The 25,596-nt window shown below is 48.1% G+C and overlaps 1 protein-coding gene and 1 long non-coding RNA gene across 4 annotated transcripts in view; one reads left to right on the top strand and one right to left on the bottom strand.

Annotated features, from left to right (window-relative positions):
• Window positions 1-294: 294 nt before the first annotated feature.
• Window positions 295-13,572, bottom strand: NR2F2 (nuclear receptor subfamily 2 group F member 2). 3 transcript variants are annotated; one of them, XM_043489662.1, is made up of 3 exons: window positions 12,882-13,572; window positions 4,514-5,041; window positions 295-1,782 (listed from the first exon to the last, which is right to left on the bottom strand). In XM_043489662.1, exons 1-3 carry the CDS (start codon window positions 12,922-12,924, stop codon window positions 1,508-1,510), a joined length of 846 nt encoding a protein of 281 aa, XP_043345597.1. In that variant the 5' UTR covers window positions 12,925-13,572; the 3' UTR covers window positions 295-1,507. The 3 variants fall into 3 exon arrangements, with proteins under 3 accessions (XP_043345597.1, XP_043345596.1, XP_043345598.1); XM_043489661.1 differs by lacking the exon at window positions 12,882-13,572 and adding an exon at window positions 6,668-7,987; XM_043489663.1 differs by lacking the exon at window positions 12,882-13,572 and adding an exon at window positions 5,198-5,387.
• Window positions 11,858-25,596, top strand: part of LOC122454986 — a 76,395-nt gene continuing 62,656 nt past the window's right edge. Inside the window, exon 1 of the long non-coding RNA XR_006273564.1 lies at window positions 11,858-12,286. This is a non-coding gene — a long non-coding RNA (uncharacterized LOC122454986). The remainder of the gene's footprint in view (window positions 12,287-25,596) is intronic.

Genomic DNA, 25,596 nt, shown 5'->3' with positions numbered 1-25,596 from the left:
TATAAGGGCCTTTTTTTTTTTTTTCCTGGAAAATCCATTTTTAATTAAAAGAAGGATTAGGTGAATGGGGGTGGTTTACTATATCAGTATGGCACTTCCTAAACCATAGATAAACCATTAACTTCGGCTCCCCCCACCCCATCACACCCAAATTAAACAGGCAAATACACTAGTCTACCTTTGAACAAACTGGCTGAGGGAAGTGAACAAATAGAGCGAGCCCCTGGCCCAGCTCAAAGAGAGCTAGCTCACAGGGGCTTCTCGATGGAAAGACAGTGGGGACAGCCAAACAGGTTTCAGATATCAAATAATATTTTAATTTCTGAATACTTTCAATTTCCTTGGAATATAACACACAAAGACTCGACCAAACAGTTCAGTTATTATAACTTTTACAGTATACAGAAATGTTGCACTTAAAAAAAAAAAACCTTCAGTTTTTTTTTTAAAACACAAACTGTAAACTCTAAGATACTGAATCAATCACGTTACCTATAAGTGCCAACAGTGTTATTTTGTCATGCTGATTTCAATGGTATTTTTTAAAAAGGGAAAATATCAACAATTATAATACAAAGGGTTTGCAAATATACAAACAGATATAGGATTTTCATAACAATTCAAGAACTAAGCGGGACCCAATTCAAATTACAAAAGTTCACTTTTTATTCAAAACCTCAGCATGTGTCTTGGACACATTCCTTGGCTGCCAATAAATTCCACAGTTCATTCTCTTTCTTAAAATATTTTTAAAAAGCTAGGTTTGTCATGGTGTCTTTTGGGGGGGTGGGGGTCAGGGTAGGGGAAGTTTTTAAGTGTTGTATGTGGTTCCTCCAGTTCTCAAATTAGAGTGCTCAACTTCATCTAAAATTTTTGGTCACCACTTGTAAGTGCGTTTCCATCATCTTTGAGTTGCCTTTTAAAGTTTTATGTCTTCCTATGATATTTTCATGGACTCAGTTTTAATTCTTGCAGAACATATATTTTAAGGATACACAGTTTTTAAGAAGCCAAGATTATATCAAAACTTATTATAGAACCACAGAATAAACTGGTTTGGAACCAGAAAAGTACAAAAAAGAACAGCTAGAGGTACATAGACACAGGACAATTAATAATTTGGAAAAAAAAAAAAGACTTACTTTCTCCATTCTGCTAATTTTCTCCCAATCTCCTTAAATGCACTTTTAGCAATATTTTTCCAAAATTTACCAAAAAAAGAAAAAAGACTAATTTCCTTTTTATACAAAAATGATAAGTAGCAAGTTGTTCTGACCGACACAGGAGTTTGTTTTTTTTTTTTAATGCATTCTGTAAAAGTTCATTCGACAGTCTTTTTTTTTTTTGGAAATTCACAGTCCATTAAATTCTTCCCCTCTCTTCTTTTAGCAAACTTGTAACATCCTTTTATATCCTTTCTTAACAGAAGGAATTTAAGCAAACAAACCAGTCTTTTGCCTTTTCTTTCTCTCTGTTTCACTCCCCCTTCTTATTTTGATTGATTTATTTATTGAATTGCCATATACGGCCAGTTAAAACTGCTGCCAGACAGTAACATATCCCGGATGAGGGTTTCGATGGGGGTTTTACCTACCAAACGGACGAAAAACAATTGCTCTATGACTGAGGAGGAGACCGTGCGGAGGGAAGGGAGGCGAAGCAAAAGCTTTCCGAATCGTGTTGGTTGGTTGGGGTACTGGCTCCTAACGTATTCTTCCAAAGCACACTGGGACTTTTCCTGCAAGCTTTCCACATGGGCTACATCAGAGAGACCACAGGCATCTGGAAGAAAGTTTAAAAAAAAAAAAAAGAAGAAGACGACGACGAAGAATTCAGTCATCAGATTAAGAGGTTTGAAATGGGTCACATGAAGTGTGTGTACAGTGCTCTGTCAAACTGCCCCAACCGGAGCTGGAGCAAATGCCTACGGACTGAAAACTTGGGGGCTGGGGAGGGGGGCACCGTGTGTGACGGTCCTGGGATATTAGCTTTAAAACAGAGCACAACTCAGCGTACTGCAGGCTCTCCATGTCCCAGTCCTCAGGCTTGGTGACCGGGAGGCCCAAGCAAAGTGCACTGGGTGAATCTAGCTCAGGTCAGTAAACAGACTGACAAACAGATGAAACCAAAACTACCAGTGCTCCGCCCCTCCTCCTCTGTAAATAATAGTTTGGCTTATAATTATATAGTGGGGGGGGGGGGTGGGCAACAACCTGGCCCAGCCCCGGTAATGGCGCCCACGACCCAGCCTCAGATTCTCCCCAAAGAGGGCGACTCATTTTTCTCCAGTCTTTGAAACTGATTTAAGTGGCCCTTTAAAACTGATCTTGTCAGTTTAGCCTATTGAAGGGCAGCCATGCAAACTGTGATCTCTCTGTTCATTTGAGCTGTTTCTTTTCCCTCCTTTTCTTCTCTCTCCCTTTTTCTCCTACCCACCCCCCTGATTTTTTTTTTTTTTTTGTAAACCCAGGTCCCTCCGAGAAGAAACCCCCTCCCCGTTATCTTCAGGAAAACACGTTTCTTTTTCGGATATGTGAAAATACAATAAGTGCCTTTGAAATGAGAGGCTTCTCAGTGAAGGCGGTGCAGGTTGTGACCTGACCTTTGGGGGCTCCTCAGGCAAGACTGGGGCTAACACATGCATATTGTCAATCCTTAAAGTAGATATTCAAAAAAAGCCGCCACTGCGTCCACCCTAAGAACCAGAACACACATACAACCTCCTCATGTGTGGCTCTAGGGCTCTGCGTGTCTATAGAATGCATAGGTGTCTGTGATCAGAAATTAAAAGATCTGTTTGCATTGGACTCCTTCTCTCCACAAGCGCACTGTCTCTCTCAGAATCAGATAACAGGGACCTTTATCTCTTTGTGAGGCGATCTGCATTCTCCACACAGGCCTCTACATTTTACAAACACTAATAAATTAAACTGTTACAAGAGTATCAGGCATTTCTTTCCTTGGAAGACTAAGGTAAGTCTAAGAGCTAACAATGAGCTCAAGAAAGGAACCACTGCCTGGATGGTCTGGGAACATGGGCTGGGTGTTGGGTTGCAGGAAGGGTTGAAGGTGACTCTGGGTTAGGGGACGATCCTGTCTGTACATTTGCATCAGGCAACCATTCTAGTTGTGACAGGTCCCCCGAGAAAAATAATCCAGATCCAAGCCTCTGCATAGAGCCCTTCTTTGCCCAGACACTGCCCTTTAATTGATTACCTAAGGACTTTCAAAGGCAGAATTTGGGGGTGGTGGTGGAGGGGGTGGATTTTATGCAAAAAGCAGCAATATATACAAGAAAGTGGGTTAAGGACTCAGAACCTACAACCGACTCAGCTCAAGACGTGGGTCCCCAGATTTCCTTGGAACAATAAGGAAGAGACTGTGGATCTTTTTGTCTGCTACAGGAACTCCTCAGCTCTCCTGGTGTCCTGATTACAAGCTGCAAAACCTGCAGTGGGTGACTAGGTTCCAAGCCCTACCCAGGTCCAAATTTTGTTATCTTCAACTGGGAGCCCCCTTCCTCTCTCAGCCATGACAAAGGGGGTCAGCTGACAATTCGGAACAAGCATGTGGAAGGGGTGATTTCCACCCACCTGGGCTCTGCTGAGCTCAGCCTGGGGGGCCAGTCAAAAGGCTCAGGTGTGGCCCAAAGTGGTAAGCCAGACACCTTCCATGATCATTTGACCTCCAGAGTTAATTAATATTAGATCTATTACTCACTCAGGTTAAACTGCCTGCAAACTAATTAGATTTCATAATACAGTCAGTAATGGTTTTATATCTCTGGCAACACTCATATTCAGCCCAGGTTGCACACACTTTGGGGTGTTTAAAAATTGCCTTAAGTGTTTGCCTGGGCAGGGGAAGTGACAGGCCTGAGTCTTGAACCCCCTGCAGACATCCTGAAGAGTGATGATGGCCCCTTTCTTCCTCCTGCCCCTTCCTGACAGCTCTTTCCCCTCTCTGGACAGTCTGCATTGTTTTAATAAAAAATATGCTTTTGAAAATTGCTGCCCTCAGGTTGGCCGGGCCTGGAGCTCCAACTCGCACTGAGTTAGCAGGCAAACTTTTCCCCCTGCCGCCAGGGGCAAACCTTCCCCTGAGGGACTGATACCAGGACTGTTCCAGTGCCTACAGGCATCTCCCGGAGGCTCAGCCCGGGTGACAGAGAGAGCCATGGGGGTGGAAGAGATTCCCGCTCAGCTGGCCCAGAGTGCCTGAGGTGAGGGAGGAACAGGAGCGTGCAACCTAGTCTGGTGGAAGGGCAACAGGCCTGCAAGCCTTCCCCATGGCCCATTTTGAGAGAGTCAACAGTCTGAAGCATCCTTCCCGTGGCCCAGCCTTCCTCTCCTCCCCAGGACAGGCCTGCCAGGGCCCCACCACTAGGCAGAGTTCCCATTCCAAGTTTCCCTCGACAGTGTGGCCTGGGCCGGCTCTGGGGGCTCCCAAGAGTTTTAGGCCCTAACTCTGAGCTAGGAGCCCGGAGGCACGAATGAGCAGGGCTCCTTCCTACCTGAGGTGAACAGGACTATGGCCTTGAGGCAGCTGTACTCGGCGGAGTCGACGTGCAGCGCTTTTAGCTTCTCCACTTGCTCTTGGAAGATCCGTATGTGGTCCATAAAGGCGACCACCCGGTCGGCGGACATGGGCGAGGCGTGGAGGCCGGCGGCGGCCAGGAGCGGGGCGACGTGGAGGGGCATGGAGCACTGGGCCGCGTTCAGAACGAACAGCTCGCTCCAGGTGAGGCGGAGCAGGGCCACCTGGTCGGTGATCTGCAGGTCGGGGAAGAAGGGGATGTTCCGGGCCCACTCGACGGCGCTGAACAGCATCCGCGCGGCCAGTTCGCAAATGTTCTCGATGCCCATGATGTTATTGGGCTGCATGCACTGGCTGCCGAAGCGCGACGTGGGGTAGGGCTCCGCGCGCAGCAGCAGGGAAATATATCCGGACAGGTAGGAGTGGCAGTTGAGGGGGTCCCCGTTGGTCAGCGCGAACTGCCCGTGGCTCGGCTGGGTGGGCGGCATCCTGCCCCTCTGCACGGCTGCGGGGAGGAAAGGAGACACTCCGCCGTTAATGCCCAGCCTCGTTCTCCCTGCTCCCCCCGGCAGGGTCGGCCCCAAGCCCGCCCCCCGCCCCTCACAACCCCCGACCCCGACTCCTCGCGGCGCAGGAACCCGCAGGCCTGTCCCTCTCTCACCCGCGCGCCAGGGCCACCGACCCGAGGGGCGCCGGGGGCCCGGCCGCCCTCTCCTCCGACCACCACCCAGGCCAGCTCCGGCAATCAGGGCGGACCACTGGCCTCGGAGGCCCGCTCCGGGCCGGGAGGCCGAGCACCCAGCATGGACCACTTTGCCTCGGGGTCCCCGGCATGGTGGGAGGGATGGAGCATTGTGGGGGGCATCTTTCTTCTTTTACTGCTGAACGGCTGATATATATATATATTTTTGTTGATTGGAGGAGAGGGAGCGCGCGGGGGGGGGGGGGCGCGAGGCTGGGGGGGGGGGGAGACGCTTTTGCAAAAGACACCGAGGAGCTTCACCCGGGACGGCCTGTGGCCACCCCAGCACCGCTCTCCACCCGCCCCCCCCCCCCGACCCCCAAGCCCGCAGTCCCGGCCCCACGGGCCACCCCTGGCGAGAGGCGAGCCGAGAGCCAAGGTCTGGCGGCAGCCGACTCGCTGTGCTCGCAGGAAGAGAGAGGGCGGAGAGACAGGCCGGCCGAGGCGAGAGGAAGCCGGGCGAGAGGCGGGGAGCCGGCGGCTGGCGGCGGCGCCGCCCGAGAGGGCCGGCGAGGGCCGGCGAGGGCCGGCCAGGCTCGGGCACGAGCGGTTATCTGACGCCGGACGGGGAGAGTCGCTCTCGCAGAAACACAAAGAAACCCGGGCGTTCGCTCGCCGCAACCCGGAGCCCGCGCCCGGCGCTGAGCGCGCCATTGGCCGAGCAGGGCTCGCGGCGCTCGGCGAATTTCGTATCACAAAGACCCAACTCGCGCAGAGCGAAAGCAGCCGCCCCAGGCCCCTCGCCCACCCTACTCCTACTCCCTATCGCGCTCTCCTCCTTTCAAAAGTGAAAGGAAAAAAGAAAACAGAGGTATTTTTTTTTTTTTAGCCGAATGTTAATCCACGGAGGGTCACATGAGCGCTGCCCGGGCGGCAGCGTTAATACGGCGAAGTGCATAAAATTGCCATTTGTAATTTGAACCTCCTGTACAAAAAGTACAATCTCAGGTTGATTTTTTTTTTGAGAGGGTGGGGGCTGGGGAGAGGGGTGGGGAGGAGGGACATATGTTGAACATGCAGGGAAAACAAGGAGAGAGAGAAACGGAGAGGAAAGAGAAGTAAACCAGGCTTTAAAACCACCACCACCACCACCACCTCCCCATCCCTTGCAGAAAGGCGAACTCGAATGAACTGGCCATCAATGCAAAGGAAATGAAAACAGCCCGAAGAGAGAGTTGAGGAAATCAGTCGGCCAAAGCATGCGGATTTGGGGGGGGGGGGGGGTCTGGGTTCCACTGCAGAACTTGCTTCTAGTATAAAAACCCCCTTTCAGCTGCAATACGAAGAGAAGAGCTTGGGGCGTCTGTGTCCTTACCCCGAGCAGGCTAGCCAAACGCACCCAGGGCCCCGGGACCCCGGGCGAGGGGAGGAGAAATGAGAGGCCGATACCTTCCCGTCTCATGCCCACTTTGAGGCACTTTTTGAGGCGGCAGTACTGACACTGGTTGCGGTGGTGCTGGTCGATGGGACAGTTCCGGTTGGCGCGGCACGTGTAGCTCAGGTTCCTCCGCACGCTGCGCTTGAAGAAGCTCTTGCAGCCTTCGCACGTGAACTGGCCGTAGTGCTTGCCGCTGGACTTGTCCCCGCACACCACGCACTCGATGTGCTGCTGCTGCTGCTGTTTGTCGCCGCCCGGCCCGCCAGGGCCGCCCTGGCCGCCGGCTGCCGTCTGGGCCGGCGTGCTGGCCGGGCCCCCTTGGCCGGGCGTCTGTGGCGTGTGCGGGGCGCCGGGCGGCGGGCCGGGCACGGGCGGCGCCTGCGAGGCCTGGCTGCCCTGAGAGCCGGGCACCTCGTCCTGGGGGTCGCGCCACGTGCTGACTACCATTGCCATATCTATGGGGGCCGCGTCCGGACTTCCTGCTCCCCTGGCTGCGGGCGGCGGCGGGCTCCCGGGTCTCGGGCTCCGGCGCGCCGCCTTTTGTGTGTGCAAAGGGTGCGAGAGGGCGCGGGAGGGCGCCCCGGGTGGCTCGGGGGGGCTGGTTGGTTGAGGTTGGTTAGTTTTTCCTTTTTTGTTTCTGCTTTTGCAAAGTTTTGTCGATGGCTCGTCTGGCCCGGTGTGTTTGTTTTGTTTGTTTCTCTCAGCTCAGCTCTGTTGCTTTCGGGGGGCTTTCCGTCGGGGAGGGGAGGCGAGGGGATGGGGCCGGGGGAGAGCAAGTGGGAGCAGAACGTGTGGAGAGAGAGAGGGAGAGAGAGAGAGAGAGAGGGAGGGAGGGGGGGGGAGAGCTGCAAGTCGATTGTCTGGCTTCAAGACAGAAGTAGGAGGCAAAAAAAAAAAAAAATCTCTCCAAAGATCTTCCTCGCTCACTCTCTCCCTCCCTCTCTCGTTCACTCTCTCGCTCTCAGAGCTGGTGTGTAGCCGAGGAGTTGGAGGAGGAGGAGGAGGAGGACAGGCGACTGTCCGGGGGCCAAGTCCAGGGCAGCCCACAGTCAGCCATTCAGGAAAGCCATCGAAATCGGGAGGACTCGGAGAGCAGAGGCGCCGGTCTCGGGCGCGCCCAGAGAGCCAGGCAGGCCGGGGCGGAGGCCGGCGGCCCGCGGAGTGGCCGGAGCGCTGCCCGGGTCCGGGGGAATCAGCATGAAAGTGGTCCGCGTCGGGCGCTGCGCGGCGTCGTCCTGGCGCTGGGCCGCCGCCGCCGCCTGCCCCGGGCGCCCCGGCGCGCGCCTCGCTCGCTCCGGCCGCCGCCGCCCGCTTTCGCCGGATAGAGGCCGCTCGCTGCTCCCTGCGGGCCGCCTGGGCCGCCGCCGCCGCTGGAGCCGGAGCCGAAGCCGCCGCCGCCGCCGCCGCCGAAGCCGCCGGGTCGGGCCCGGAGCCGCCGCGTCTAGCGCCGCCGCCGCCGCTGAAGCCTCTGCCGCTGCTGCCGCTGCTGCCGCCGCCGGAGCCGCTGCTGCTGCCGCCGGAGCCGCCTCACACACATAGGGAAAGAGTCAACTCGCCGGCGGCGGGGGAGAAATGATAAAAGAGAGAGAGGAGGGCAGATCACCACCTAGAAGCACATCCTTCGTGCGCAGAGGGGGGAGAAAAAGACGGAGAGAAAGAATGAAAGAGGGGAAAAAGGCAGCACGGCACCCGGAGAAAGAAGGCAACTCGGGGAGAGGAGGAGGAGGACGAGAAAACACACACGCGCGCACGCACACACACACCGCGGAGAGAAAAGAACAGAGAATCAAAGTGATCAAATATGCTAAAAAGGGGGGCGCGGGAGGGAATGCGATTTATAGGCGCCGGGGCTGGCAGAAGTGGCTTCTCCGCGATCAGCTCACTGAGCTCTCTATATAGTGAACTTTGACACGACTGCTGCAACTTAGCGCACGTTGCCATGGCGACGGCGCGCCTTATAAGGCAGCCGCCGGGGTTGGCCTGGCCAGGCGCGCGCGCGCCGCCCCCTCGCCGTCATTGGCCGGAGCGCGGCGGCCCCGCCATGGCGGCCGCGGGCTCAGCCCGGTCCTAGCGCGAGCGGCGTCGCGGCCGGGGCGCGGGGCGCGCGGGGGGCGGGGGCGCGGGGGCGCGGGGCGAGGGGGGGGAGCGGGGCGGGGGTGGCGGTGCCCCCGCCGCAGCCAGGCGGGGGATGGGCCCGTGCCGTCCCCTGGCGCGCGGCCACCGCGCTCTGCGCACCCCGCACCCGAGGTTTCCGCCCCGGCGGGGAGAGGAGCGCGGCGCGCGCGGAACGACGCCTCTTAAAGGCTCCGCGAGAGGCTTTGGATGGAATCGGGGACTTCGATTCTCACAACTTGGCAATGCCACCGGATCCGCAGCTCGCGCACCACCCGGGACTCCCGGCGCATCTTGGTGCCCGCGGTGCCAGAGAAAGAGAAAAGTTGCCCGGTTTCTTTGCAGAGGGGTAGTGGGTGAGGATGGGAAGATACCTAGAGCCCAGCTGGCAGGCATTTTCCAAACGAACCAATTGGTCAAATCCGGGTGCATGGTAGACCCTTCCCTTACTCAAGTCTGATCACTTGGTTGGTTTGGTGGTTTTTTCTTTCTTTTTTAAAGAAAAAGAGCCATTCAGTGGTTCTTTTTTTTTTTTTTGTCCATGTAGGGTTAACATTTCACAGGTATGTGGCCTGACATTTTAATTGCTCAAATAAAGCATCTCAGATGCTGAGAAGCCGAAGTAGACTTCATCTCATTGTCATGACGCAATTAAAATCAATTTTCTTCAACTTTATTCTCTCTCGTTAGTTTCAGCTAACTCCCAAGCCAGCGAGCGTCCTGCCACACACCCAGTCGTGGGGAGAGGTGAAAAGACCTTTCTGCCGGCTGATGGACAAGTGGACGCAGCCTCCAGCGTCCCCTGTGCGTACCCTCTGTACACACATGTAAGCGCACATGTATCAGATGTACATTTGTCAACGTACACAGACAAAGACTTCAGCGACTATGCTCCTAGGTCATAGAACAGTTGAGTAGGACTTCATTGTTCCTCAAGTTCCTTTTAAGCATTCATACAGTCATTAAAACACACACAGAGATTCTGCCCCAAATTGGCAATAATACCAAGTACAATTCACAGGAATCACTGCACAAGCCACAGTCTACCTCAAGAGATTCGCTGCAATGAGAACAACTTCATTGCCTGTGCTATTCTGCTCAATGTGCTAAAAATCATCAAGCCGGTTGTATCTCTGAATTCTGGAGCATTTGGTTTTAAACATCAAACATCTAGAATTGTCCCCCAGAACACATTATACTCCAACACAGTAATCTTTCTGTTCGCTTTTGACCAGCTAGTGGATCATGACTATTCAACATTTATAGCACAAAATTGCGACTCCATCATACACTCTTTGCACCAAGAGAAATCTATGGACTGGTAATCCAACCAGGTTTATGAACAAGATATTTTACACGAAGCATGCTGAGCCTCAGGAAACATGAACACACATAAGGAGTAAATTAATGACCACAGGAAGGCATCCTTGATAGTTTTAGAAATCGAGGCAATGAAGAATTTTTAAAAATAAATTGTACAAATAATTGACATGTGTAGATTGTACTTTGTATTCAACACCCTTTACAAACACGGGCAGAATAGAAGGTAAGAACTAAAGGAAGATGTAGGCGGAGAGGGGCTTGGTTTTAGGGCAGGAAAGATCCTCCTTGCTTCATTCTTGAAACCTTCTTAACCCTCACCCTTTCTCCGCTGAAATCAGATATTTCACTAAAGCTGCAGGTGCTGGGATTATTTGGAAGTTTTTTTTTTTTTTAAAACCTCCAGTGAACACTGAACTATCATGAACCTGGTGTGTAATGAGATTGCCGTAGAGCGAAGCCAGGCAGCAAATTTCAGGTTGATTATAGATACAATATAATTTTCTTCTAAAGAGGACAAGAAGGATGGAAAAGAAATCATTTCAGAGAAGGTTGTGTCTTTTTCTTCTTTTTCTTTTCAATCTCTATGATTTGAGGAGGAATTGCCTAATGCTACAGATGTCAGTAGATTAGGGGCAAACTCAGCAAAGATGTGGTAGGGCTGGGGTTGAGATAGAAAATCTAATGGGCATCCTTATCTCAATTTAATAGAAGATAAGAATAATTGATTACAGAGAAACCCTAAACTCGCCTCTTGGGTGCAGGCACTTCTGTGGCAAGATAACCTTCTACAAATATGCAGTGAGAAAATTTTGAGGAGCAAGAGTTCCCCCGTCCACTTTGAGATTTTTGGTATTTGAAGTACGCTCTGATGGCCTCAGATTTTAAATGAAGGATTTCCCAACCATCTTCAACAGCTCTGGAGTCTGCTAGGCATATGACCTCAGGGCTGCTATAGAGTCAGAGGTGTTTTACTCTGTATCTTAGGACTCATTCAGTTATGGGGGTGCTATTAAAAAGCCAAAAAACAAAAAGAAAAAAATGACTATCAATTGCAGTTAATTTTATTGTATAGAAGAAGAGAGAAGATTGCAGACTGAGAATGAAAAAGAGGGGAGCAGGTCTTAAAATGTCTTCTTCAGAGATGCTCATATTCTTTGAATAAAACAGCTCTAAGGCTAAAAGATAAATATCAATATGTTGTTATTTTTTTTAATCCAGCCCAGTCTTTTATTGCAGATGTAAATTTATTTTAATGAGAAGAATGGCAAGCTTTAATTTGGCCAGAGAAAGTTGAAAAAACATTTGTTTAACTGTGGGGGGGGGGGGACCCACCCAGGAATATGATTTTCTTGCAGAAAGTGGCTGTAATTCTCCACAAATTAAATCACAATATGAATATAGACCCCAGCAAATGCTGAGTTTAACTCTGAACTCAGTAGAAACCAGTTCTGTCCACCAGGATTCATTGAAATCCTCCTTCCCCTCAATCTAGTCCGTGTGTGTTTTTCTCTTCCACCACACTGGAGCTCCATGAATAGGGAAAGGGGCTTCCATTGTGTCTCTCTGAACTTCCAAGTCAATGCAATTTTTAACCACTGGCTTGTGGTACTTTGAAAATCACCAGGGGCTGTCAGAGTTGGGTCCTCTGAAAAATTTACAGTGCTAAATCAGAGCATATGCTGGGAGGGAAAAAATTGCTTAAGATTGGAGCTAGTACAGTATCTGTCTGCCCCCTAGTGTAAGAGTCCTCGCTGCCTAAAATTCAACTTTAAAAGAAAAGAGCTCTTAAAGGGAAACGACTTTGAGCTCACGTAGGCATAGCAGAATGAAACTTCTGTACATTTTAATATGAATAATTCTTCAGGATTTAAAATTAATTGGCTTTGACTTGGTTGGACCGGACTCAGATCTCGCTACCTCTGCGTTTCCCGATTCCCTGGCGGAGAGGTGATGATTTTTTTTTTTTTTTCCTTCCTGAACTGGGTTTATGTGCGTCCCCCTCACCCCCTCCTCTCTTTTTCTTTCTCTGTCTCTGTCGTCTCTCTCGCTGGCTTTTTAAAAATGAGGAACCGTTCCTTGAACGTTCTGGATAGAGCACAGAATTGCTTAAGTCAGCCCGACGCGGTTGCAATAGACAGCAAAAAGGTAAACGTTTGCCTGAAATTCGCACGCCAGCTCCACCACCCCGCCCGATGGTGAGTACCCTTCTCTTCGCGATTCTCCTCCTAGCTTAACCGAACGCTCGCCTCCCCGAGCCGCGGCCGAGGGCGCCGGGCAGCGCTGTCTTCCCTCCCTGCCTGGCTGGCTGTCAGTGGCACAAGGTTGCAAAATGCAGCGCCGAGGCAAATCGAACAGTAAATTCTGACACTTAGTGCGAGCCTAGCAGCTCCTTTGCTAGAAAACCGAGTCGTCTGATGCTTGGAAAAACACGCTTATAAGGACTGGCTTCTAGTTTGCTCTAGCGAAGGAAATGAGTTTGAGGAGATGGGAGGCACCACAGTCTTTACGCTTCGGTTTAATCATATTTTGGCAGCTTTGCAATTGTATATTCCCCCTCTTCCCCCCTCCACCACCTCTCCTACCACACACATGTAATAAAATATGGCAATGCATTGAATTGACTGTCTCCCCTTCCCCGAACCCCTTAAACCACAGTCCTAGGCATTTCATACACGTTAGCAATCCGATTTTTTTTGAAAACCCCCAAGTCATCCCCAACCCCACATAGCACAAGGAGAAAAGTGAGAAAGGAGAGAGAGAGAGAGAAAAAAATACTGTAAGTAAACATACCAAAACCATATTTGCCTTGTTCAAGGTCCCAAACCGCTTGCATCTTCCTTCTAAACAGGAATAACTCTCCTTTAGTTTGGCGGGTGAAATAAACCGCTTTGTTGGCCCCCTGAAAAGATGTGTCTTTGATAATTAAAGAGAATCTCCTCCTCGGTGTTTATCTAAGCGATTGTGCAAACTGATAAAAAGTAGGCACTAGCCTGCAGGGAAAAAGAGGAAAGGTGAAGGGAAAGATCTTCCACCTCAAGGAAGTGCTTCCCCATGTATCAGACGCTCTCAGCCTTGGAAAGCCCTGAACGGTAACTTTAGAGAGAGGAGGTTTCAGGGAGCTTTGTACATAGCTGCTGAGGAATGCAAGCCTCGCCTTTAAGAAAAAAAACCCCAAACCGTAGGTAGGAGATGTCTGGAGTGATCCTTGTCTCTCATCTCATTCCTTAGAAGGAAGAGTGCGTTGTTACACCTTGTTTGGGGCTGGAAAGAGGAGACTTTAAAAACACCCGTCCAATTGAAAAAAATCTCCCAACTTAATGAGTTTAGTCGGAGGCTGGGGCTAACGGCTCAGCCTCAGCAGAAAACCGCCAACAACTATAGGCGATAGTGCAGAGCAAAGACGACCCAAGGCACAGCCAAATTCCACTGTTTGGGGTCGAGAGGGATGGAGACTAATCCTAAAGCAAGTTGGAAAAAAAAACAGAGGTGGGAGAGGAGGGGAAAACAGCAGCCTCACAGACTGGCAGACAGGCTCCCCTCACCCTGGATCAAAGATAGAACTTGAAACAGGAGGGCAACATTTTTCCTAGGAATCCGTTGAAATCCTCATTTTCTACTTTTAACTATCCCCCCCAAAGTGATTTTTCCCTCTCCCCTGCACATTCATGCCCCCCCTTTCCCAGTTCTGCTTCTAGAACTTTCCTGAAGCCGGAACCTATTTCTTTGGGGGGGGGAGGGGTTCCCCACTCCGAGTCTTCAGATAATGAATGCTTAATTCACCCCCTCCCTCCATCCACCTCCCAAAATGAATAAAGGAAGCAGGAATACAGTAACTAGCGAAAAATGAGAATAAACTATGTTGCCTCTCAGAGTTTAATGCAGTTTTAACTAATGGATTTTTGTTTTGTTTTGTTTTAAGAGAAGAATAATGGGGGAAACACGGATCTTTTATTTTAGGAAACTGTTATGGTAAGATGTATGTCAGAATTAACAAATGGAACTAACGCTCTTCGGCTGCTTCTTGTCCTTGTCTTAAACAGGAATTAAGTTAAACACAGTGCTGAATGTTAATTACATGTTTACTGGCTAATGAAAATTACAAATGGTTTTGCCACCTCAAACAATGATGAAAACTCTGAAGACACTGTAATTATATACTTTGAGGGAAATAACTCAGAATATTGATCATAAGAAGTGTAAATCTTTTTTTAACTATTCATTAATACCATAAATATGGGCTACAGAAGTTTTTCCTTGCGGTTTGTCTCATCAGTTACACCGAGGGGATGGATGGTGAGGCTCCTCTGGGGAGGTGGTGAACTCATTCTCTTAGAGAAGGAGGCCACTTGTGTAACTGGGGGTGCCCCCCTCCCTTTCGCCCCCGCCCCCTTTAACCCCAGCAGAAGGTCGAGGGATAGCTGAACAGGGGGGCCGGGCTCAGGGCAGGTGAAGGTGATCACAGCCCAGCCTCTTCCTCCCCTCCCCTCTCCTCGCCCTCGCCTCCCCTCGCCTCCCCTCCCCTCCTCCCTTTCCAGCCAGGTCTGACCGGTGACCGCCTTCCCCAGCCAGGGCGCCAGTCGGATAACCTGGCGTTGAGCTCCTAATGGAGGACAACACATCGCAACCCAGCGAAGCACCCCTGACAACCCAAGTTCCCTCCTTTAGAGGTGGCTAGGGCAGTTCATTGCAAAAGAAGAAAGAAGAAGGGAGGGAAAAAAAAAAAAAAGTTGAGGGTGGAGGTGTTTATTGGGTAAGATGGTTCAGGCAACCGAACCGGAACTGGTTTCTCTGGGTTTGGGAGTAGAGACATATTTTGCTGTTGAACTCCGGCCTGAGATGTAGCTGCACTCCGCAGTGTAGCAGGGGTCAAAGGTGAGGTCTGCAGTAACCCTAAAAAGCTGATCTGGCCTGGCCGGAAGGCCGAGCCGGCGGAGGAGTGGGCCGCCTGCCGCTTCCGAGCGGATGCCCGTGAAACCCGCACGCGGGGGACACAGAGCTGAGAGCGGGTTTTCAGTGCAATGTTGAAGATTTCTCAAAAGTGCCCTAGGCTCGTGGGACTGGAGTCCTCTTTTCCCCTGAGAATTCCCAAGGCGCTGGTCTTTGTCTTGGAAGGAATGGAGTTTCTGAATGGTGTGAAAGCGACAGAGAGGGTCGCTTCAAATCGATTTTACTTGTCCTTTCTGTCTTTTCGGATCAACGCCCTTCAATGGGCACAGAGGTGCTCTTTCAACCAAAAACTTGTGCTACATTTTCTGCCTGTATTGGTGCTAAATACAATAAGCACTGGGCAGATTTTTTTTTCTTTGCTCTCCAAAGCCAGAAAGCACCCTAATTAAATTGTTTTATATGGACAGTCAAGACGGACCAATTAAGTATGCATTAGTATAAAGATATAGTCTGCAGATAAGGCGGTTTAGAAAATCACGTGTGGGACAAAGGAGAGAGGGCTAACACTGGGGAGGGGGTGCCTGGGCCAGCAAGGTCGCTCACCTCTCTCCCTGGGCTCCGGGGGATTTGAGGAACTCGGGCCTCAGGTGAGAGGGGGCCAGGGCCGATCACAGGTGGGCCGTGTAGGAGCTTTGCAGGCCCGCGACCCCGACCGGAGAGCGGAGGAGCCCAGGGGCTTGACATCTCTCACCCTCGGCCCGAGGTGGCGGTCCCGCAGGAGCGGGCAAGGGTGGTGCTGCGAGTCCAGGTCGGGCCCAGGGCTGGTGTCTAGATCTTGGGCGCGGCCCTGAAATAAGGAAGGCGTGTGCACCCCGGGGAGGCCCGCGGGGCCTGGGGGGCGCGGACAGAGCCGCGGCCGCAGCCCTCTGGCAGCCGGGATGAGGGTAGGAAGCCCCCTTCCAACTTGTCCAAGCCACGGGCTTTCTCTGCTTCTGAGGAAACGGGAGTTTCTCGGCGAGCAAAGTGAAGTTACCGCCCGACGCCAGCGGCCCAAGGGGCGTCGAGGGCCAGTCGCAGAACTGGGGGAAAGACCGGGGGTCGGAGACGAGGGCGCCAGGACAGTAGCTCGTGGGCCGGGTCCCGCAGCCTCCACGGGCCTCCCCACACCCCCTCCGCCCTCGGAGGTGTGGGCGGACATAGTGCAGCGCGCCCAGAGGACGACCTCCCGGGCCGCGGCCTGCGCTTCCCCGCGTCGCGGCGCAGGGCTGCGATAGGTGGTCCCTGGGGTGCGGGAAGGGCGCGCGGGGCGCACGGGGCGCCCTGGGTCTGGGTGGGGAGGGGGAAGTAGGGCGAGAATTAGAGCCTGGGGAGGCGGCTGAATGTCAAAAGTAAAAAGGTTGAAAAGCCAATTTTCCCGGCGCGCTTTCGCCCCCCACCCCCCTCCCCTTTGCTGGTTGCTGAGGCCGTAAATCAGCGGCCGGCGGCGAGGGCGGGAGAAGCCCGCTCGGCGCGGCCCCGCCCGGCCCGTGCGCACCTCCCGGTGGGCCCCGGATCGATCCGAAGCCGAGCTGAGGATGTCACCGCACTAAATATTTACTGATCACACACAAATAGCCGGGGCTCCAACGATTTTCCTCTGTGAGGAGAGCTCAGAGAGAAGGGTAAATCATTTTATTAGTGTGGATAAAGCCCAGAGCACACTCCGGGCTGGAGTGTTTTAAGATGTGTCTTCAACGGGATGAAAAGAGTTAGGGAAATCGATACGGAGTGATTAGAAGCCCCCGGGGTGACCGAGGGGGCCGGGGCTTTCAGGGATTTGGCGAGCCTGAGAGGTGGGGGGCGGCCCGAGCCCCGCCGGGGAGCTCGCGGGCGCAGGCCTGAGTCCCTCTGTCCTCGACGGGAGACGCGAGGGCGCAGCCCGCGGCCCGGCGTCCGCGCGGCCCGGCTCGGCTGGGCCGGCGCGGGGTGAGCGCAGAGCCGGCCGCCGCGGGGCCGAGGGCTTGGGCTCTCGGGCTGCACGTCGCGCGGGCCGGCGGTCAGGTGGCCGCGGAAGGGGATCGCAGCCCCGGCGCCGGGATGCTGGCAGGTTGGCCACAGCTCGAGCGCTCCAGGCAGCCTCCTGGAGGAACCGTGTGGTCCAGACGGGTTGCGTTTCCCCTTGCCGCTCCACGTAGCATCCCCGAACTTTCTCCTGGGTGAATTTCTGGACCCCCCCCCCACCGCCCCCGTCTCCCTTAGTGTTCCCGGAGAGGACCCAGCGGCCCAGCCCCGCGGGCTGCGTCTCCTTCCCACCCTCCCAGGGTCAAGGGCAGCCGCCGGGTGGCGGGACCCGCTGCGGACTGTAGGGCGAGTGGATTCGGGGTTCGGGGCTCCTGGGCAGGTGGGGGGGGGACGTCTGAGGGCGAGCAGACAGGCAGAGGCGGGGTGGCACACACCAGAGACGCCCTAAGGAGGTCTCCGTCCTCTCCAGGGCTGGGAAAGCAGCTTTGGTGAGGCGGGGGTCTCAAGCGACGGTCCAGCGAGGGAAATGGGTCTGTGGCCCCAAGGCGAGATGCAGGGGCCTGAAGTGCGAGAGCGCAAAGGCTTGCGGGGCTCGCTGAAGTTAGGGGGGAAGTTTGCTGGGAAGAAGAGGAAAATCTTCTCCCCAAACTCAAAGCAGTAAAGTCCTGGAGTTTAAAAAAAAAAAAATGGCTTTTCACTGCTGGAAGCGGAAGAGGCATCGCTCTCTCCTGTGGACAAAACTTGAGGTTCGAAACAGCTGCAAATAATCAAGAAGGCACAAATTTCGGGGGGAAAGGGGGGAGACAGAAGGCGAGAAAGGGAAGAATCTCTTTCGTTTCTTCGTCGCTTTCTCGCTCTTAACCTTTCCCTAACAATCTGCTCTTCCTGAAGATGCTGATAGCTTGCTGGCTTATTTATTTATTTACTTTCCTTCTCCCCAAATTTGCTCGATTTCCTTGGCAGCTTGAGGAATTCAGTTCAGGCTGCCCTACTTGGCTCCTCGGTGCAACAGGAAATATAACTGCAGATCCAATTAACCGTTTTTCAGAAGGGAGTTTTTTTTTTTTTTTTTTAATATGAATCCCAGTGGATTGGAGTGATGTGTTCAGGTGTGAAGCGATTGGTGCCTCGAATTCCTTCCTCGGTAATCCTTTAATTCCTGCGATGGAAGCTCGAGAGCATCGCTGACCTGCAGGCTGTCAGGAGCCGGGTCTCTATTAACCCTTCTTGGTCTCGGCCAGAGCGAAGGTTAACTACACTAATGCACCAAAGGGGCTGTAGCAAGGAGGAAGGAAGGGTGGCAGGAAGGAAAGAGGGAAGAAGGGAGGGAGGGAGGAAGGACAGAAAGGTAAATTCACTCTAGCTGCAAGGATTTTTAAAGCTCTCTCTGGTCCTCCCCCACCCCCACCCTTCCTACCAAAGCGGGTTTCCACTGAGACAGACAACAGTCTCATCCATCAAGGTACCTCACTCCACCGAGATGGACTTTGGGGAATAAGAAAACGCAATGTCGTGAAATATTTCCTTCTATTTAACTGACCACCCAGTTCACTTTAAAATCATTCTAACATGTGAGCAGCACTTAATTATTTGGGGAGGGGTTAAGCACCCCCCCAAATCTTAATACATATTTTACCTTCTTTAAGTAAAAGCTAATTTAGAATCTTGTCAGTAGTCAAATTATAGCCATAAAATCCAGATGAGATTTGGAAAATACATTCTGCAGTTTTCATACCTGGTGGCCTTTTAATGAGTAGTTATATAATAGTTATGTGCATGAAGGTATATGCACATGGGTGTGTATATATTCTTAGGGTGGTAGAAGTTCCATGATGGATTAAAGGTTTATATACTCAAGCACTAGATAGAGGCTGTCACTCATGTGTATATGCTGGGGTTCTGGGGAAAAACAGTACAAAAAAGAGTTTCGAATGAGTTCCTTGGAATCACTATTGTTGAAATACAAGCTGAAGCAACTTAGTATTGGTGAAGCTATTGTGCCTTGCAGAATCATAGAAAGATACTTCAAAGTAAAAATGTCAGTTTTCAGTTTGGTAGCTTTGGCAGGGCATTTAAACAAAAGATGAGCATCTTTTGTCTAATATATTTATTTAAAAATTCAACAATACCCTACTGTTTATTTTACTTTTCAGTGAATTGAAGAATTAAAAGAGAATAGGCTCTAGCTAGAGATGATAGCATAAGGGATTTGTTGCCCATTTAACCAAGTCTGATGTGGTCTGTATATGCTTTTAATATTATTTTACAAGGCAACTCCTGTTGAAAAAGTTTTAAAGACATCTAAAGCCATGCGGACATCAGTTCTTATTTAGAAGTGGACAGAGTGAAGAAAGATTGTCTGATTCTGTATTTTTTTTTTTTTTCTCTTAAGAGACTGGTAATGAATTCTTTAAAATGACAGTTCATTTTTGGTATGTCAAAAAAGGCATTAATCAAATGGTATCAAGTGCCAGTCATTTAAATGTGAAGGTGTTAGTAAGGCAAATATCCAGATAAATTAATATTGTTAATTAGCTGCATCAATGTACTTAGAGAAAATACAAAATAAAACAACAGAGGGGATTTATCTTGTTTAATTTCCTTTAGCCACAAACTTAAGTTGAATTTCAGAAGGAGAAAATAATATAAGGGCTAATTTCCATTCTCTTGGCTTTTAGAAGGTTGAAAAACCCCAGTTTTAGTACAAAGCATATAATCAGAAAAGTAAGTAAATGGACAAAGATATACTGCCATAATAGAAAAGCATAATGTATGAATTTAGAAAACATAATTAATTAGTTAATTATCAACTGTACTTCTCTTAAAAGGATGGTTTCTTGAAATGGTAAAGGTACGTATTAAGAATAAAGGACTACTGTGCAAAATTAAGAGGAGGCTGTTTAACATAATATTCAATTTTATTTTTTTTGATGGTAGGAAGTATCGCTTGAGGTTTTACAGGGTGTGATGTTTAAATAAAATTTACACTGATCGTTTTTATTTTGAATACAGAATAGAGAAAGGTGCCTTTCCTATCTGTCTATTACAATTTATAATAAATTAGTCAACCTTATCAAAGGGATTACAATGTGCTTGACTGAGGCAAATTGACTGAGATGATATCACTTAAAATAGTTTAAAGCAAAAGTGAAAATGTAAAAGGAAGAGAATATTGACTTCGGTGAAAAATGTCACATTGGGTATTTCTTGACAGGACTACATTACATCACAGGTCAGGGAGAAGCTAAAAATTTAGGCACTCCTATTTCTCTGCAGAATGCATGTTAATAATAGATTTATTGACTCCAAAAGTTATGGTGGAAATTTTTACTTTTAATATATTTTGTTGTCATATTGCCATCCAAATAGAAAGAAGTGAAATTTAAGTGAGGTTTAAAAAATCTTAATATTTTTCTTTATAGTCTCCAAGAATTATGCTTATTTACTCATTGACTTTTTCCATATGATTTTCATTAATACCTTTTAAAATCATGTACTATTGTGATGAATTCTACATTGTTTTTACATTGAAAACAAATTTAAAGGCATCAGATCTTTCTCAGAAAGTGTAATTGAATATTCAGTTGTTAAAGAGCTACTGTATAAATTTCCCAGGTTCTAAACACCTAAACTTATTCTTTCCTACCAACTTTTAAAATTACAACTGGCATGGCTGTGGATGAATATTTTATATAAGAGCCTTTATTTCTCTTCTCGTTTATCTGGGAAATGCCTCTAATTTGTCTTTTATGCTTAAATACTTTAAAAAAGCATTAGTCCAAATGCAAGAATTATCCATCCTCTTGAAAAACAGTGAATAAAATTCTAATTATAGAGAAAAGGTGTGATGTTTATTCTGAAGTTTCAGGAACATGTAAAGTTTTCTTCATAAACTGGAGGAAAGTCTATCCTAGATAAATTTAAATAGGGCAGCTGTTGGGTATGGTTTATATTCGTGTCCTTCTGCCTTTTTGCCTTTGGCACTAAGGTATCTGGGCTCTTGTCTTCACACACTGTCTATTGTTAGCAGATTTTGAGATTAAAATATTTTCAAGTTGTCTTTATAGCTCCATACATTATTAAATTGGAAAATAATATTCAGTTCTGTGTTCAAATTTGTATGTCCAGACAATAATGAGGACTTGAGTCTCTGCACTTCTCTGCCCCCCCGCCAAATCCAACAACAAGAACAACAACAAAATCATTATATACACAAGTTAAAGAGGAAAAAAAAATAAATCTTAGGATTCAGTGTGTTGGAAATATAGAATCATTGTTTTTACAATGGAGGTCTTTATAAGACTTTTTTCATCTTAACTATCTCCCAAGATGGGATACTTCAGTTTTATATATAATTTTTGAAGTCTGAGCAACTTTTAACACTATATCAAGTTTTAACAACGTATCACAGGCTTTTTGAAGTGAAGGAGGATTTGAAAAATAAGCCTCCAAAGTAAAAACACACACACACACACACACACAGGTAATTGACAGGGCATGAGGCTTGTCTTCGGTTTTAGGGATGTTATGAAAGTTTTACTTTAAAAAATTACAATAACATGTTTTCTCATCAGGTGCAAAGCAAGATAATTATAGGGAAAAAAGAAAAGATTCCCTCTCATTCTTTTCCACCAAAAAACCAAAGCACCAACAAAAGCCAAAACAAACCGCAATCCTAACCCCCACATAAGAAGCCCCTTACCACTTCAGGGAAAGTTTCTGTGCTAACTGGGGTCCTGCCCGAGCTCCTGGCTGGTCTACTTTTAAACTCGCCAGGCAGTGGTCACACTCCAGCCAGGAGCCTGGCAGCCTCAAAAAGGAGGCAGATTCTCTGAGCTCACTGCAGATGACCTACCACTTAGAGGGAAAGTTTGGAAAGCAACTGTTGAAAGTTAACCTCTCCTTTCCAAAGAAGGTTTTCAGAGGCAGGACCATGAGAGTTGATATAACCAACTTTATTATTTTCTAAGGCATTCCTAACTTTTATGATTCTGCCCCCCTCATCCCCCTTCCTTTACTATCTGTCTTGTGCCTCCAGGGCCAGTGAAAGAGCAGGGTAGATTCTAGATTGCTTTCAGAGTTTGCCTTCTCTGATGATGGATTACCATGTCAATTTAAACGGCATAGGATTAATTTGTTTCAATGATTTCTCTTTAGGCTGAATGCCAGCCGTTTTTCTATCTCTCCCCTTGCTCTTCAGAACAACCACCACCAAAAAAAAAAAAAAAGCCTTCTTTCCATATTCTAAGTTAGGAGACAATAATAGAAATAGACAAGTTAGGTGTAATGTTGCAACACAGTTATAGGTCTGAGTGTTTTTATCTTTGTCTAAGAGGCTGAAACATAGAGTCAGTCACATTAAAATGAAATTGGACTCAACATTTATTCAATAAATACTTGTCTTGTAGATAATCCAGTGCCGAGTGCTTTTGACACATAAGGACTTAATTTGTCTTGGATAACAAGTTATTAATATGGCACATTTAAACTTGCCACCTACAATAAGATTTTTGAGATCTATAACAACTCAAATGATCATTGTGAAAAATAATTTGTGTGAGGGAAGGAGATCTTTTTGAGAATGACTATCTTTATTACATGTGAATATATGTACACATACATATATATGTAGCTACCTATATACACACACACACACACACACACAAAGTAACACATATACATTTCAGATCATATGCAAACAAAAAGGCTCAATAAATTAAAAAAAATCCATTAAATATGCAGGTAGATCTAACCCTTCCAAACTAAGAATGTCAGCCAGTTTTCTCTTTTGATTGATTTCTAAAGTGCACAAGAAAAATGCTCTTCAAATGCACCTTCCTTGCAAGACCAAACCCATTATAAGGATGAAACGGCACAAAAAAAGCACTTAGGTGCAATCCAAAATCAAACACTCCCTCCACATTTTTCACCTAGACTAACCTTGCAGCTAAAGAGAGCATTTTGCTTGTAGATAGAGGCAATTTAAGTAAAATAATCTACCCCTAAAGTGATTATTGTATTTCTTTCCTAATGGAGGTCCTCCCGCAGATGCAAAGGAACAGTAGAGGGGTTTGATCCTATAGCTTGACTGTGTTGAGTACATGTGGCTATTTCGAACGCTGGGCCTCTTTTTCATTTTTTTGTTCCGTTTTCATAATAACATCTCCTTTTCCCAGCATTCCCCTGCGCTGAAATTAAGCATCACAGTTCAGGAGACTACCTTGAATTCCGAATATGAACACAGTGGCTTTTCCAGCCTTGCTCTTTTCCTCCAGCATCTCAAGGCACCGGTGGCTGTATTTGAGCAGGTTCTACTTTCTAAGGACATACACCATCAGAGGCCAGTGACTGTCAGAACTGGAATCTATATGCAATTTTAATTTGTAAAAAAGTTGTTGGTTGTTAACCTTGAGATTGTGCATCTCTAAGAAGCCAAATCTTTGAGTGCTCTCCCTGGGAAATGATGTTACACATGAGCAGAAAATCCAGGCAAGAAAGGCTAATTGAATGAAGAGAGAGAATTAGGTTAAAAAATAGAGTACAATCTAGTATCACATTTTCACTAGTGTGACTTGAAATGAAGGTGTCTTCAAGTCGCCAGTGATACCAGAGTGTTTAGATGTTGGCCACAGATGGGAACACCTATTGAAATGTGTCTGAAGAAGATTAATAGGGCTTGTCACTGTTGGGAAAGCACTGCTTTGCTGTAAATTTCTACCAGCAGAAGATGAATTACCGATGAATGCTCACTTATCAACCCCATCACTATCGTTCGACAGTAAATCAAATTGAGAAGTTATCTGCAATCAGAAAATTTCTTTTTAAAATAGACATACACCTTAAGGCCCTGACTCTTTACTAATCTTCCTCACAAAACAATTATGCATCCCATGATGCTTCTTTAGCTTAAACAAAACTGTATCTTAATCATGTATATACTTTTAAATTCACATGCAATGGACAGCTGGTCATTGGCAAAGTTTCCCAGTATTTTAACAGTCATGAAGCCTTCTTGGAAGTGCTCAATGAATATTTCATAAAGTATGTTTTCTTTGAGATATTTCTTTCTTTCCCTTACTTGAAAGGCAAAGAAGAAAGTGCTGTTTTCGGTGTTCTAAACCCCGTCTCTGTCACTTCAACATCTCCTAATTCCCTGGTAAGATAAAATTACGAGAGAATTACAAATTTAAGTAGAGAACAGTGGAACAGGACTAAGTGGATAACAGTGATAATTGAGGAAATGCATTTTTTCTTTTTGATTTCATGGTGTTGCATATATCTCATCTCTAAGGTGATTTATCTGAGAAACAAATCAGTGGCATTAGTTCCTGTATTACCTGTTAACCGGCTCGAAGCATCGAGAGGCCTTGTGACCTAGGAATAATAATGTTTTAATAAAACCATCAACCCTTGCATTTTTATAGGGCTCTAACTATTTACAAAAGTTATCCTCACATGCATAACTCATTGGATTTTTTTTACCAAAATCCTGCAAGACTGAGATTTTAAATTCCCATTTTGCTGATGAGTAAACTGAGGCTCAAAGACTTATCTAAGGCTATGGAGCTAATAGGAAAGTCAGAATTCATACCCTGGTTTCCTAGGATCCTTTCAGGGCTTTTCACTACGTAAATGAAGAAAATGATGGTGATGCTAACAGCAGTCAACATTTACTATATATATATATATACATATATATATATACACACACCAGAACTATGGTGAGTATAGACATGGATTATTATTATTTTTTAAATTAATTAATTTATTACTTTTGGCTGTGCTAGGTCCTCACTGTTTTTCCCTTGGGCTTTCTCTATCTGCAGCGAGCAGGGGCTACTCTCTCGTTGCCTTCTGTGGGCTTCTCACTGTGGAGGCTTCTGTTGTTTTGCAGCACAGGCTCCAGGCACATACATGGGCTTCAGCAGGGGCTCAGTAATCATGGCGCATGAGGTTAGTTGCTCTGTGGCTTGTGGGATCTTCCCGGACCAGGGGTGGAACCCGTGTCCCCTGCATTGGCAGGTGGATTCCTAGCCACTGCACCACAGCGAAGTCCTACACATGGATTATTTTATTTAATCTCTTATACAACTCTGAGGGAGATACTGTTGCTAATTTCCATCATCCATGAGAAAACCACCACAACAAAAGCAAACGGACACTAATGGAGGTCAGGAACTTGCCTGAAACTCACATGGTTAGTAAGCTGGGACACATCATTCAAATCCAGGAAGTCTACATTCAAAGCTGCTGCCCTAACCTATGTTCTTCTTCCCAAATGCAAGGAGTCTTCAGTTGCACTCAGTTCAGTTCAGTTCAGTCACTCAGTCGTGTCCGACTCTTTGCTACCCCATGAATTGCAGCACGCCAGGCCTCCCTGTCCATCACCAACTCCCAGAGTTTACTCAAACTCATGCCCATCGAGTTGGTGATGCCATCCAGCTATCTCATCCTCTGTCGTCCCCTTCTCCTCCTGCCACCAATCCCTCCCAGCATCAGGGTCTTTTCCAATGAATCAACTCTTCGCATGAGGTGGCCAAAGTATTGGAGCTTCAGCTTCAGCATCAGTCCTTCCAATGAACACCCAGGACTGATTTCCTTTAGGATGGACTGGTTG

The sequence above is a fragment of the Cervus canadensis genome, chromosome 17, assembly GCF_019320065.1.
Source record: "Cervus canadensis isolate Bull #8, Minnesota chromosome 17, ASM1932006v1, whole genome shotgun sequence".
NCBI classification, from domain to species: domain Eukaryota; kingdom Metazoa; phylum Chordata; class Mammalia; order Artiodactyla; family Cervidae; genus Cervus; species Cervus canadensis.
This window is presented reverse-complemented; position numbering and strand designations above follow the sequence as displayed.

What these genes read in the sequence shown, in the direction of transcription:
- NR2F2 (XM_043489661.1), bottom strand. Translation starts at nt 7,109, where the DNA reads ATGGCAATGGTAGTCAGCACGTGGCGCGACCCCCAGGACGAGGTGCCC. An exon ending in AGTGGGCATGAGACGGGAAG is followed by an intron (nt 5,042 to 6,667) that starts GTATCGGCCTCT and finishes TCCTCCCCGCAG; the next exon opens with CCGTGCAGAGGGGCAGGATG. An exon ending in CATAGTCCTGTTCACCTCAG is followed by an intron (nt 1,783 to 4,513) that starts GTAGGAAGGAGC and finishes ACTTTCTTCCAG; the next exon opens with ATGCCTGTGGTCTCTCTGAT.